General features: G+C 34.8%; 1 protein-coding gene across 1 annotated transcript in view; it reads left to right on the top strand.

Moving 5' to 3' along the window:
• Positions 1-10,225: 10,225 nt before the first annotated feature.
• Positions 10,226-13,977, top strand: part of LOC142318105 (uncharacterized) — a 34,920-nt gene continuing 31,168 nt past the window's right edge. Inside the window, exon 1 of the mRNA XM_075354640.1 lies at positions 10,226-10,296. Coding sequence (XP_075210755.1) covers positions 10,230-10,296 — 67 coding nt within the window. The 5' untranslated portion in view covers positions 10,226-10,229. The remainder of the gene's footprint in view (positions 10,297-13,977) is intronic.

Genomic DNA, 13,977 nt, shown 5'->3' on the forward strand with positions numbered 1-13,977 from the left:
GGTATATTTTGTTGTAGTGTTTAATTGATAATATGAAACATAGTACCCTTTAATTTAACTTTCATTTTTAAGAGCAATTAAAAATTTTTGAATGGTTGCTAGTCTAAAACATGAAACATGAAATGAAGAAGTAAAGTATTCAGATTTTGTAACATGAATTCATGAGCAATTAAAAGTTTAACCTAAACCTTAAAAAAATTGTCTATACCAGTTAATAAAAAGTAGCATATGGAATGGAATGCAAAAGTGGCGGGAGTTTCACAAATTCTCCCTTCGAATCGCAGAGCCTGGAGAGTGTCCCTTGCTGCTGTATGTTTCTATAATTTGGCGTGTTTAAGGGTTTATTTTAATGACGGGTCTAAGTTTTAAGTTTTATTATATTTTATGGACGAATTTATGATTAGCATTCCATATTCGTTTGGACCAGCGTTCTCAAAGTAGCATATGAAATGTTGGAATAAATCATATGAAAGGCAATACTATTAAATCAAATTCATGAATATTATATTAAAATAATCTGTTAATTTACAAGATTCATTTGATCATAAAAATATTAAAGTTTAATAGTTTTTGAGAAAAAAAACAGAATTTTCATAAGAAATAGAAAATTTTATTTGTATTTGAAATGTTATATTTAGAAATGATGATGTAATTTCAATGAAATTTAGGTCATTTCTAAAAACTGCAATTCCATCTGTGTGAAAAAACAAGGTTGGATTGTATCTACAAGTAGTATGATACTACGAAGAGAAGATTATGCTGAAAAATGTATGAAATTTGGAAATGGAAAGTGAATTCCACTCAGAGTTTAGGAACTGTATGGTGGTATGTATGCCATGTTGCAAACGAACCAGATACCCACTTGAGTGTTATTTTCCATTTGAAAAAACTGTGTTGCGGTTTTAAAATTGTGTCAAGGAACCTGTATGTGAAATAAGGCCATGTGATTGTTGCTATTCACCAACAAAATTGCTTAAAATGAAGGCCGACAGAAAATGTTAATGAATTTTGATTAATAAATTTAATAAAGAGTTTGTCCAGTGATAAAAATTAGTTGTTGAAGTCTAAGAAAACTAGTAAGTGAAACTGTTTTTCAATCCTATATGAAAGTAAGATTTCTTGCTTAAAATCAAAACAATTTCATAAAAATGTCAGAGCAGTACTTAATTTGACTAATCTTGATGCCATTTTTATTGTATTGAAGTTTATTTTGTGTACATTTCAGTTATTACTAAACTGAATAATTTAAAAATCTTATGTAAATAATTTTCTTATATAAGTAGATCAGATTTTCGTAATTGAAGGGGGCCTTGTGTGACCAAGCAGAAATGAATAAAAGATAATCAGCACCCTTTTGAAAGAGAGTGAAATATCAAATTGAAAAATAATGCAAAAATTCTCTTGAAAAGAAAACTGTTCTTAGTAAATGTTATATAAATAAAGCATTTATGAGTAAATCAAAGAACTGGATTAAAAAAAAGGTTCTACAAAAATACAAATTAGCAAAATTTTGAGAAAAGTGAAATAGGGAATACAGCACCCTAGTTCAAATGAAAAAAAGAAAAAAATGTTTGGTGTAATAGGAACCAGACTTAAAAATAAATAACTGTAGTAAAATAAATAACTTTGTATACCATAGATACAAGACTTTGATCATAAGATTATAATAACTTTGATTACAAGAGATTATAATTTTTTCCCCTGGAGCGGGAAGATAGCTTCCCTAAGGAACACTATCTTCCCGCTCCAGCCCGCCGGGCTTCAATCGCCCTGGCCGGCAGACTCAGCAGCAGTAGCCGGCCCAGCTTGGGATCGCTCGGTGAGAACCGTCTCGGCCGCGCCGGCGAAGGACGACCGACGCCGTCCCAACACTGCGGAACTCTGGAGGCCAACACTGCCTAACGTTACAAGGTGGGTTTGGGTCCCCACGCTATAGCGGGGATCCAACTGCCGCAAAGGGAAAGCCCAGTCTAACTTCAATGGACGAGCCGGAACTCTCCGACTTCGTCGGAGACCAGCTTCCGGACCCAGCAGTTCTTCTCAGAGCTAACGCAGTAAACGGCCCTTTTCAGGGCCATCACAAGTTTATGAATTTCGAGTCGTCGAAACCATTCGACGACAACAGCCCTTCTCGGGGCTACCATAAGGTTAGTAATTACAACGAGCTGTCGAAGCCAATCGACGACAAAAACGGCCCTTTTCAGGGCTACTATAAGGTTAGTAAGTGCCACGTGCCGTCGAAGCCATTCGGCGACAATTCATATCATCCTCTGAAGTAATACCTTACGTTGGTTCTGGAGGCTAAACAGAAAAAGAAAAAAAAGGATCATGTAACAATGAAGTACAGGTGACGCAACCAATCTTGATGATTGGTGCCATGGCAGCGACAGCCGCAATTTGAATCGTTCTACTGCCCTTTTAGTAGTACATTTTTTTCATTAACTAATAGTGAATGGGGTTTCTTAAAATGTACTGTATGTTAGTACCGAATAGTAGAACACAATTTTTTGAAATTTTAATCGCCTCAATGTTTAGTTAATATTTTGAATATTATTATAATTTTTAAATTTAATTTTATTTATATATATATATACAGAGTTCTCTCGAGACTTTGATTACCTTTTCTTAATGTGAAAATAATGAAAAAAGTTCATTTAAACATATTTCCTAAAACACTTCGTTTGTGAGTGGAAACGAAGTACACTAGCTCCTAATGAAGTTTTCACTAGGATTTCATCTACCTGGTGAAATGAGGTTGTACTGAAAGTTTTAGGAAGTTAATTAAGGGGCAGAATTAGTAATTTCATATGGTTTTTGACCTGAAAAATCGAATAAAATAGGACCGATTTTATCTAAAGTAATTTTTGAAAAATGTGGGGTGAAAACTAATAAATTGGGGTAAAAAACCCTTTTTTTATGTTAAACGAGCAATAAACAAATAAAACCTTTAAACAAAACTTGTAGAGAATTTTATTCTGAAATAAAAAATGGTGTAAGATAAATTGAATAAAACAAAGTTACAAAAATTCGAATTCTTTTTAGAAACGGTTCACTAGACCACAGTGCATTATTCGTACCGTCTATGATAATTGTTTGAAAATGAGCCTGCTATTCTTATTTCTTGGCACTCTTCTATACTGCTTTTTTTGGTCTTTTTAATTCTTCAGAGCTGTCTTTAAATTGCTTAGCCGCATCCATAATGCGGACGGACAATTAATTCCTCACTAGAATTTTTGTTTGTTTTGTATACGATATTTTTCATCCATCCCCAGACGCAAAAATTTAAAGATGCTAGATCAGGCGATTTTGGTGGCCACGAATACGGACCTACTCGACCGATACATTTCTCAAGGAGATGATTAAAGTGATTGGAAACGGCATAAGGTAAGTGGGGAGGCGCGCCATTGTGCTGGAAGAATACTTTGAATCTCAGCACTAGAGGAACATTTTCGAACAGCTGCAGCAATACTTCTTGAAGAAAGTGTAAGCAGACCTCAGCATTTAAGCGGCCAGGTAATACGAACGTTCCAAATCGCTGATTGTGAAGAAGGCTGCACCATACATTGATAAATCGGTGTTGAAATTTGCCTTCCACCGTTTCATGAGGATTTACTTCTGCTCATGTATGCTCATTGCATATGTTTTTGACACCATTTCGAATGAAATTTGCCTCGTCGGTAAACAAAACATACTTGTAGAGTTGCCAATTTGTATTCCACCAGTTGCAAACCTCCAAGCGAAGCGGACCTTCTCCTGAGTGTAGTTGTTGACCTGGCTATTTATGGTAAGGATAAAACTTGTTTTAAGTGTCCTCCAAACCGTCGAATGCTAAACTCCGATCCGCTTAGAAATACATCGTATACTGACGCCTGTACTGCACCAAACTTCATCCATTATTTCATCAATAACAGCGTCTTGTTGGACAGACAAGTTCGTAGCTGGTACAAGTACTAGGTAGTGAACCTGTTTCCCAAAGATTGCGAAAAGTTGCACTAATTGTTTTGGGATTTGAATCTTGCGATTTAGAAAACGTATTTCTTATTCTAATAAAGCAGCTGTAGCATTACCATAACACATACCCAAAATGAATACCATCTGTTGTTGGACCTCTGTTGTTTATAAGTACGGCATTACTTCAATTGCAAACCGATCACGATCCAATTAAAATTTATAGGAAACCTTCGCTAACGATAGAACAATACCCGATATTCTTAATGTACCTTACAGAATGATTTTAACATTAATACAGTATTGCGCATTGTTGATCAGCTGTCGTTATTCTATTGCCAATTTTTAAATAATAATTTTTCAAATAATTTTATTGTATTAATAAAAAAATTATTATCTAAGTAATTTTTATTTTACAATTGTGTAATTTCCAGTTTCTTTTTAAATGTTTTAACAGTAAATTCTATTTTTACAAACTGTTCGTATCACAAAAAAAGAATTTGGATTTTGTTTACAATAAATAAATACTTTTCTGACAAGTGTAGAAATTACTATTTCTAAATAAAATTCAAATTTTAATTTTATTTTATTCAACTTATCTTACACCATTTTGTTCAGAATTAAATTCTCTACAGGTTTTTTTTAAATGTTTTATGTGTTTTTACTCATTTAATAAAATTATTGCTGTCAAACATAAAAAAACAGGGATTTTTTCCCTAGTTTATTGGTTTTCACCACATATTTCTCAAAACCTACTATAAATAGTTTTACATCTATTTTTTTATAAGTTTTACATCTTATTTTACTCGATTTTCCAGGTCAAAAACCATAAGAAATCACTAATTCTGCCCCTTAATTAACTTCCTAAAAATTTCAGTACGATCTTATGTCACCTGGGTAGCTGAAATCCTAACGAAATCTTTCACTAGCCGTAATTCGCAAATGAAGATTTTAGGACATATGTTTATATGAACCTTTTCCATTATTTTCGAGAGTAGAATAGGTTATGAAAGTCCCGGGAAAACTTCGTGATACACTCTATATATATGTTATGTCAAATTTAATTGGAAACAATTAGCAGTGCCTCATTTCCTGAGTTATATTATTTGGCTAGTCCGTGTACAATAAATAAAATCGTGGTAGATTATGAACAATGTTTGTGTAGTCAGGCAATGGAACGGAACGGAACGCAAAGGTGGCGGGAGTTTCATTTCTCCCTTCGAAAACGCAGAGCCTGGACAATGTCCCTTGCTGCTGTATCTATCTATTATTCGGGCGTGTTTATGGGTTTATTTTAATGTCGGGTATGATTTTAGTGGTTTCTTTTAGTTTTATGGACGGATTTTGTATAGCGTTCCGTGTCCGTTCATGTCCAGCGTTATCACACCCAATTCTGGGTCAGACCGCAGGAGGCTAGGCTTTTTAAAACCCGTGCCCCCGACGTGATTCCCCTTCAGTCCGTCCACTGAAGTCCTTTCGGTGCTAACGCTTTATTGGCTAGCAGGAACACGCCACAAGGGGGCAATGGTTATTTGGAGGGAGCAATGCGCCCCCTTCTCCGGAGGAAGTCGCAATTGCTGATTTAATTTGATTTAATTGTAAGTTATAAGTTATGTAGGAAAAGGTTAAGTAGAAGCTCTTCATCCACTTCTTTGATGGCTGCCCTTCAGGACGCATCTCTGCTGGGCTCATTCCCGGACTCCCGTCCGGGACGTTGGGTCGCGTAGACGGTCTTCTGTCTTCCTCATCTTCTTCTTCTTCTCATTCCGATGACCTCTTCGTTCTTCTTTGGCCTGCACTTTTCGAGAATTGGCCTTAACCGAAGTTACATGCCATTAATCTTGAAATTCCCGTGGCCCCGAAGGGCTGAACGGGGAAAAGTGCAGGTTTCTTCTTTCTTCGTTCTTCTGTTCAGTCAGTGGCCGCTGGGCTGGTGACTGCTGGGCTGATGGCTGCTGGGCTCGTTCCCTCTTCTTTCTTGAAAGGAAAGGGAATAGGGAACTTACAATTTTTGATGATACCTATTCGCGATCGCGGTTATGGGGCGGCAATCGCCTTTCTAGAAGAAGCAAGAAGCAGGTTCTCTACTACACATCATACTATTAATCTCCAGGCACACGTGTGAACGGGGAGGGTTTGGGGGGACCGCATGGCCGCAGTGAAGAAACCATTTATGTTTGTTGTGGTGACTGTGAGTATCTGTAACAAAAGAAACAGAATACACATACGAAAAAAAAGGAATTTATATTTTCTTTTTATTTTGGGATGGCGGGATTAAAGGAAGGGCGCTTCCCTCTCTATTTCGGTGAGTGCTTAGCCAAAGACCAGGACGGCACGAGTCGCTCCACCACGTCTCTCACGTTTGTGAAACAAGAGAAACAAAACACACGCAAAAAAAAAAAACAAAAAAAAAAAACGGCGTTTGCTCTTACCCTCATATTGTTGTGGCAGAGTTCCACGTTTGCAGAGTGGAAGTTGTGTCTGAAAAAAAAACACAGCTTACCGCATTTTGTTGTCCGAGACCGTATAACTCGTTGACTTGTACAGTTTACACTTGAAAACCATTCACTCGCGACCCCGGAAACGTTTCTGACGCGTTTTTCCGTTTGTGGCTCGCGATATGGAGGCCCCTAAGCCTGGTTTGTCGATTCTCGGCTCCCGCACCGCACCATCACGTTGGTTCGTCCAGTACGGCGTGAGGCCGCTAGTCAGGCAATTATAATGTTAGTTAATTTTTAGCATTTATCTGCTGACGTAATTATAATAGTTGTTGAGAATAGGTCTACATTCTTATAACATTTAAAGATATGCCATAATATTTCTTTTTATGGAAAAATATGTAATTATTTATTAAGTATAAACGGCAGAATTAGAAAATATTTAAAAATAATCCATAATTATCATCCACTATCATAAAATAATTTGTATTTACATGAAAGCAATTTGCTTCTGCGCATGAAAACTAAATTGAATGCTTTTAATTTGGATAACAGGCATCACGCTAGCCATCGAAGTTCAAATTTCAAGATTCATTGCGGCACCAATAAAATGCTAGCTAGACCCTTGCCAGGAATCGAATCCGATTTGAACGAGAAGCCAGAACGCTAACCGTTGTAGCGAGATCGTATCTTAAACGGGTAGCTGAACTGGATCTATATTAGAGCATTCAAGTACTTTTTGTAATGATCGTATATTACATTTTTTGTTTATATTGAATTCAAATTATTTCCCTTCAACAGCTATTGACGTTTTTTCAACGTTTAAACTTTTTTGTGAAACATTTCAGGAATCCATTCTTTAAAACATCTTCAGCTGCTTCGTCACATCGGCGTCCTTGTTTCACTTTTCTTTCAGATTCGATTTCAAGTGAGGAAAAAAGTAAAATTCAGCCGGAAAGCCGAAACTAAATCAGCAGAGTATATCAAATGCTTCGGAGACTTACTTTTTGCCTAGTTTGAAAAACACGTATATATTATTGGCAAACACGGATGTATTTTAAGATTATCGAGGAGAATATTTTCCCAACTTTGCTGCTGATGTTTCAGCTTCTATGAATTAGTAAGTCATGTTAAAAAATATTTGTCTACAGAGTAATGCCTCACAATAAGGCTTGAATCTCTTCTTCTATTATATGAATTTAATATCTTCATGAGTCTTTTTCTACTATTTTTTTAAGGTGGAGAACTTAGAAAAATAAAAGTTTAATATCGTAATTCAGTAGTATAATTTTTGTTAATTTAGGGAGTAGTGAAGTAAAAGTCCTTGGGGGAAAGGAAGCGTGGACCTTTTAATCTTAGATATGGCATTTTTATTTTTTCTGAAGCTAAAAGTCATTTAGGTAAAGAGAAAGTGAATATTACAATATTTAAATTTTTATGTTAGTAAATGAGGGTAGGTCCGATGCGGGTTACAAGTTTAAAATCTTTTTATCTCCAGAACTACAGTACACCGGTGATGGTATGCTGCTACCCGTAGAATCAGATTTCAACGTTTGGTGGATATGTGTTAAACAGTTTTCTCACAATTAATCTTATTTTTGTCGTTTGTATTAATAATTAATCTTAAGCAAATTTGTGGTATTGGAAGGGGGTAAATCTTACTAAGTAAGGAGTAAGCTTAAGAAAGAATAGTAAGATTACCACGTACAAATAAACAAGTTCTGTGTCAATACAATCGTATAGGTACAAAGAGTACTCGGTCATTAAAAACAATGCAAGTTTACCAAAAATTCTTATTAAAATCTACTTTACTCGACATCGGTTGCTATTCTATTGTTATGTTCTACGATTTTTATCAATAGTTACAGTTTTATAAACTCTCTGCTTCCTTTATTCATTTCAGATCTTTTAAAATTAATTTTTCATTTACGACAAAGTAACTTTTACAAATTGAAACAGTAATCTGAATGAAGCTTATATTCAAACGGTACAATCGTATTTTTATTGATGGGTGCGATGTAACCGTTATAAATAACGAAGATGCTCGATAAAAAAATTTTTAACGATGCCAGTTTTTAACGATTCAGTGAGCAGTACATCCGAAAAGTTTCCTTATCTTTCTCCGCAAGTAACATGTTACTGTTTTGAAAGTCGCGCGGTATTCGGTAGCTAAAATATATTTTCTTTATCAAGGTTGTTATCTCTGCTTTCAGTGCGTATGATCATATTAAAAAAGGGTTAAATATGGAACTAATTTGACCAATTTTTATCAATGAATTATCGGATGGAGTCATGGGACAGTGTTACTGTCTGCCGCAATTTATTTACACGATTTCTAAACTGGATGTCCCGCTCAAGAGTGTTGTTTTTTATGCAGTTTATGAACTACTAATGGGCCTTTTTTGTGCTAAGGAAAATCCTCATTTTTTGCCGAGTCGGAAAAAATTCACAGTATGGTTTGGGATGTCATCGTGATACTTGTTCGAACCATACGTTTTTGAAGATTATATGAATGGTGATGATTCTTATTTACGAATGTTGGAAAGACGGTTAATACCTCGACTTCAAGAGGAGGGTATCACGTATCTTGTCTGGCTGCAGCAAAACAGGGCTCCGACTGATTTTGCTCTTCGGGCGGGCGATTTCCTAAATGAACAATTTTTAGGCCGCTGGATGACCGCGTCAATCCTTTTGGAATGACCATGGCCATTGCAATCCCCGCTTCTAAGTCCTGACGTTCCCGCACCGGACGATTCACCGCACTGGATTCATTGTGTACAATAATCAAGGCATAAGTATTTCAATATTGATACGCAATAAATGAAGAATTGCGTAACAGTTTGGAAAGTCTTTCGAACCATAAATCCAAGAGATGCTTCGCAATATGTCAAGGAGTACATGGAAACGCTGGCTCTGTTCGTTAGTAAGATGGTGCACACACAGATCCATTTAATCATTTAATAAATAATTCGTTAGTACAAATGTATAGTGTTCAAAATGTATTCAAATCACAACGTACTCTTCTTGGAGTAGGTGACTTCTCCGACACACTGTATTTTTTTTTTCTTTTCTTTTAATACTATTTTTCTCCTGTTTTTTAGTGTTACGCGATTGGGATTTTGTGAGATGATCTTTACCATTTTATTACGCTATTTCACCGGATTGAATGCGGTAATTACCAACATTTAATGTGATTATGAATCTTGTTATAATCTGATTAAATAATCTTATCCTGAGAACGTAGAATGACTGACGGGAGCGAAACAAACCATTACCTAGATTTTTATTTGTATTTTTTAAAGGCAGTTCTTTTTACGTACAATGAGGCTTTAAAGTTCTCTTAAAAGATTTGTGTTTTACTATACAGAAAGCTTCCTATCGAAGTCTAAATTTGAGTCGTAATTTAGTCGGTTCAAACACTGAAGCAAACGTGCACGATTTAATCATGTAAGTGGGAAACGTGAGATTCGAATGGAGAGGGGTAATGAGAGAACAGGTCTACATAGTTTAACCAGATCGACTTGTGAGATGTTATATCAGTGACGTAATACCTCATATCAGTCATACCTAATCTTTATCATTTAAGAATCATTTATTAATTAAATTTTTTTGTTAATTGTCGTTAACATTTTAATTCTTAATTTTTATTTTTTTATTTTATTTTACTTTTTGAAGACTGGACAAACCACGTTCTATACCGATTTTCTGGTCAAAATCGAAGTTTAATGTGAGGATACTGATTAATGACTTCATATTTAACGGTAATGTATTATTTAAAATTGACGTCACAAACAAAACTGTGAAATTATAGTGGGGAATAATGATAGTAATTATCTGATCATCATGGTATCGCTGAACATCATTGAGATTTTTATTTTTGGTTCATTATGTTTGATCTTAGCCAGATACGGTGAGTTCTCAATATAAACTAAATACAACAATGGTAATAAAATTATTAATAGAATTATTATTATTTTTAAATACATATAAATCATTGGTATCAGGTTTTAAAAATACGAGTAATTAAATTTTGTCAAGAATTGATCATACGTATGTGAAATAAGTTTCAACTCCAGCAGAATTAAAGAGATATAGTGAAATAAATTGAATTAAAGAAACTTTAGCTTTTGAAAACAACGCCAAAATAATTTTTTTTTTTTTTGCAAAAAGCTTGTTTTAATAAATCCAAAAAGTAACAGTTTTGGTTGTCCGGAATAAATCTTCATTTATCTTATGGGAGGAATAACATGTCCGCTAGGCTACACCTATTTAATCTCAGCTCTTTATGTTCTATTTCTCAGCTCTTTTATTTTTTCTCACTTTTTTAGCCTAATGTAAATTATAGAAATTAAATTCCAATTTATTTGTGGCTAATTCTGGGTGTTTTTGTTAATATATCGCAGGATAATAATTTTAAGTAGAAAAATTCTATTTAAAATTTGTCCGTCATCCGGTTCTAATTCCGCTCAGATTTATAATTTCATAACTTCGACTTAGATATTAAGTCATCGATCCGTCTGGAGCTGTTGCCTTTTCAATCAAGCGGTCTAAGTTCAAGCCGCTTAAATTAATTAATGTCGTTTGTAAAGTCATGTGCGAAATCTTGACATTTTTATAATTTTATGAAGAGCTCCGTGATAGAGAGATCCAGGAAACACGAACTTGGATCACTTCTTACTACCTTCATGAAAGGTGTATGGCCTTCAAGATGAGACCTTAAGTAACTTGAATAACTAATCAATAATTTTCCTGATTTTTTTTCTAGTCTTAAGTTTATTTATTTCATTTTAGATGAGTTGTACCACGACTTCATAAGCTTTTCATTTTTAATAGATTCAAATTTTCTATCCTTTTAAGAATGTCTGTAAGTGAATTTGTATTGAATACTCAAACATATTTATTCTTTAAGGCTGTTCCACGAAATTGTAGGTTTTTTTTGTGAAGTAGGGTGACACAGAGAGTGTTACACAGCTAATTATATACCAGACTTTATTACTTTGGTTTGATTATGTGTGGAAAGGAATTTCATTTGTGTTACGTACATAAAAATCACATCTAGAAGGAGATGTCCATTTTCCATAATGCAGTTTTAAAGCCAAGAGGTGAAGCTACCCATACGTGTTCTAACGTCTCCTGAATGATCTGCTGGACCTCTCTACGAGTAGCTGTCTTTAATTTGTCTAATGAACGGGATTTGTCAACGTAAACTAGGTCCTTTAAATACCCTCACAGAAAGAAGTCGCACATACTGAGGTCGGGAGATCGAAGAGGCCAAGCCACATCTCCGAACCTGGAAATCGAATGACCAAGAAACAATCCCCGCAAGATGTTCATGGAACGTCTGGCGGTTTGGATTGTAGCCCCATCTTTTTGGAGCCAAACATCTTGTTCAAAATTCAACGTTTGTGATTATGGAAGAACAAATGTGTCTATTATATGCGTGTAACGATTAGAATTCATTGTTATCACTATACTCTCCTCTTGAAAAAAAAATAGGGACCGATAACGTTAGGCTTGTATATCGCACATCACACTGTCACAAGGGGTGAATATAGAAGTTATTCATGCAGTTGTCTTAGATTTTGCAGTCCCCAGTACCTGAAGTTTTGCTGGTTGACGAACCTGTTTAGGTGAAAATGCGCCTATCACCCATAAAGATGAGCGCATCAGATTCATCGTGAAGAAGAACTTGCATTGTACAGCCAACTCTACCCGCTGGCTTTGTTGCGAGTAATTGATGCATGCAAACAATATTATACCGAATTTAAGTTCGGTTTTCAAAATTCTGTTAACCGATTCCCGTCCCAAACGTAATGCTAATGAGTATCGCCGAACCGAATGTTGGGGACTACGGAGAAATGCTGCTCTAATTCTCTCCATAATCGCTGGTTTTCTCACCGTACGTTCAGCACTTGGTGGTGTTTTGGAGTTACAGTGCTTTTGGTCCAAACCCAGCGGGTTGGTCTAGTGGTGAACGCGTCTTCCCAAATCAGCTGATTTGGAAGCCGAGAGTTCCAGCGTTCAAGTCCTAGTAAAGCCAGTTATTTTTACATGGATTTGAATGCTAGATCGTGGATACCGGTGTTCTTTGGTGATTGGGTTTCAATTAACCACACATCTCAGGATTGGTCGAACTGAGAATGTACAAGACCACACTTCATTTACACTCATACATATCATCCTCATTCATCCTCTGAAGTATTATCTAAAAACGGTAGTTACCGGAGGCTAAACAGGAAAAAGAAAGGAAAAAGGAAACTTGCTTTTGGTCCAAAACTGTTTAACCTATTTTAAGACGGTTTTGCGCGGTGGAACTGTACCGTGCTGCGCTGCTTTGAATTGCCGGGGGAAAAGCCTCTGAGGTGCAACCACTGAGTCGCTGTTTCGAACATAGGAATCGTATGTGAACACGTGATGTTCCACTGACCACAATCCATGGTAATTGAAATAGTTGTAAAATAAATGGCATTAGTTCACACATATTTTTCAACAAAAATAATAAAGCCTAGTGTTTAATTAACTGTGCAATGTTTATTCAAAAATAACACTCCCCTGTTTTCCTTAAGGAAAACCCTTGTATATTCTGATAATTATGTAGCACACGGCAGAATCTAAACCATATTTAACCAAGAAAATGTACTTAACCTATTTCTAAAATGTCAACCAATAATTTTAAGTGTTTTAAAGTGACAAAAACTGATTTATTATCAAAAACGCGGTAAAAATTACTGGAAAATTCTAAAAGTATATGTAAAATTTAATACTCCACAGAAAAAAGTACATTAAATTTTATCAAAAACAAATAAACCGTTTTTCAATTTCTCTCCAATCTCTGATTTTTAATTTCAGAAAAAATTACTTAATTTAAAATGTATTAAAAAATATTATTTTTCACTTGTTTTGTAGAGGTTGCTGGCAAATGATAAAAGTATAAAAAAATTAAGCTTTCTATAGGAAACTAAATTTTATCAAAATTATACAACTTTTGTAATTTTTGAAATTTCTAATTGCAATTTAATATATGTTGGGAAACTAAAAAAATACTGAAATTAGAATAAAGGAGCATTTGGCTCACTACAAATCCAGTAGACCAGAGAAATCAGCTTTACCCAGCATTGCCTGCACCAGACACTAGTCCAGTCAATGCTGGGCATTTCTAAATCTAAGACTAAAATTATATTAGATCAGAAGTAAATATTTTAACATGTTCACATCTATTTCTAAAGTTCAATAATTTTAATACATTTTATTTTTGAAAGATATCAAACTTGCTAACTCAGATTGGAATAAATTAACTTGAATTAGGGCTAAGATACCAAAAAAATAAATAATGTATGAAAAATTGTATATCTTTGTTTATCAATCCTGGACTTCCAGAATTTAATCATCATAAGACTTCTTTAATGCATAAATAATACTTTAAAGAAATTTAGAAAAACATTCATGTCTAAAGATATTTCCTGGTGAATAATTTATATTTCTTGGTGAATATTCCTGATAAATATTTTGTGATGAAGTATTAGTCAAAAATTAAGACAGGTTACAATAATTTTGAAATAATAATTCCAAAGTACATTTAGAAGATAATATG

The sequence above is a fragment of the Lycorma delicatula genome, chromosome 1 (assembly GCF_047948215.1).
Source record: "Lycorma delicatula isolate Av1 chromosome 1, ASM4794821v1, whole genome shotgun sequence".
NCBI lineage: Eukaryota > Metazoa > Arthropoda > Insecta > Hemiptera > Fulgoridae > Lycorma > Lycorma delicatula.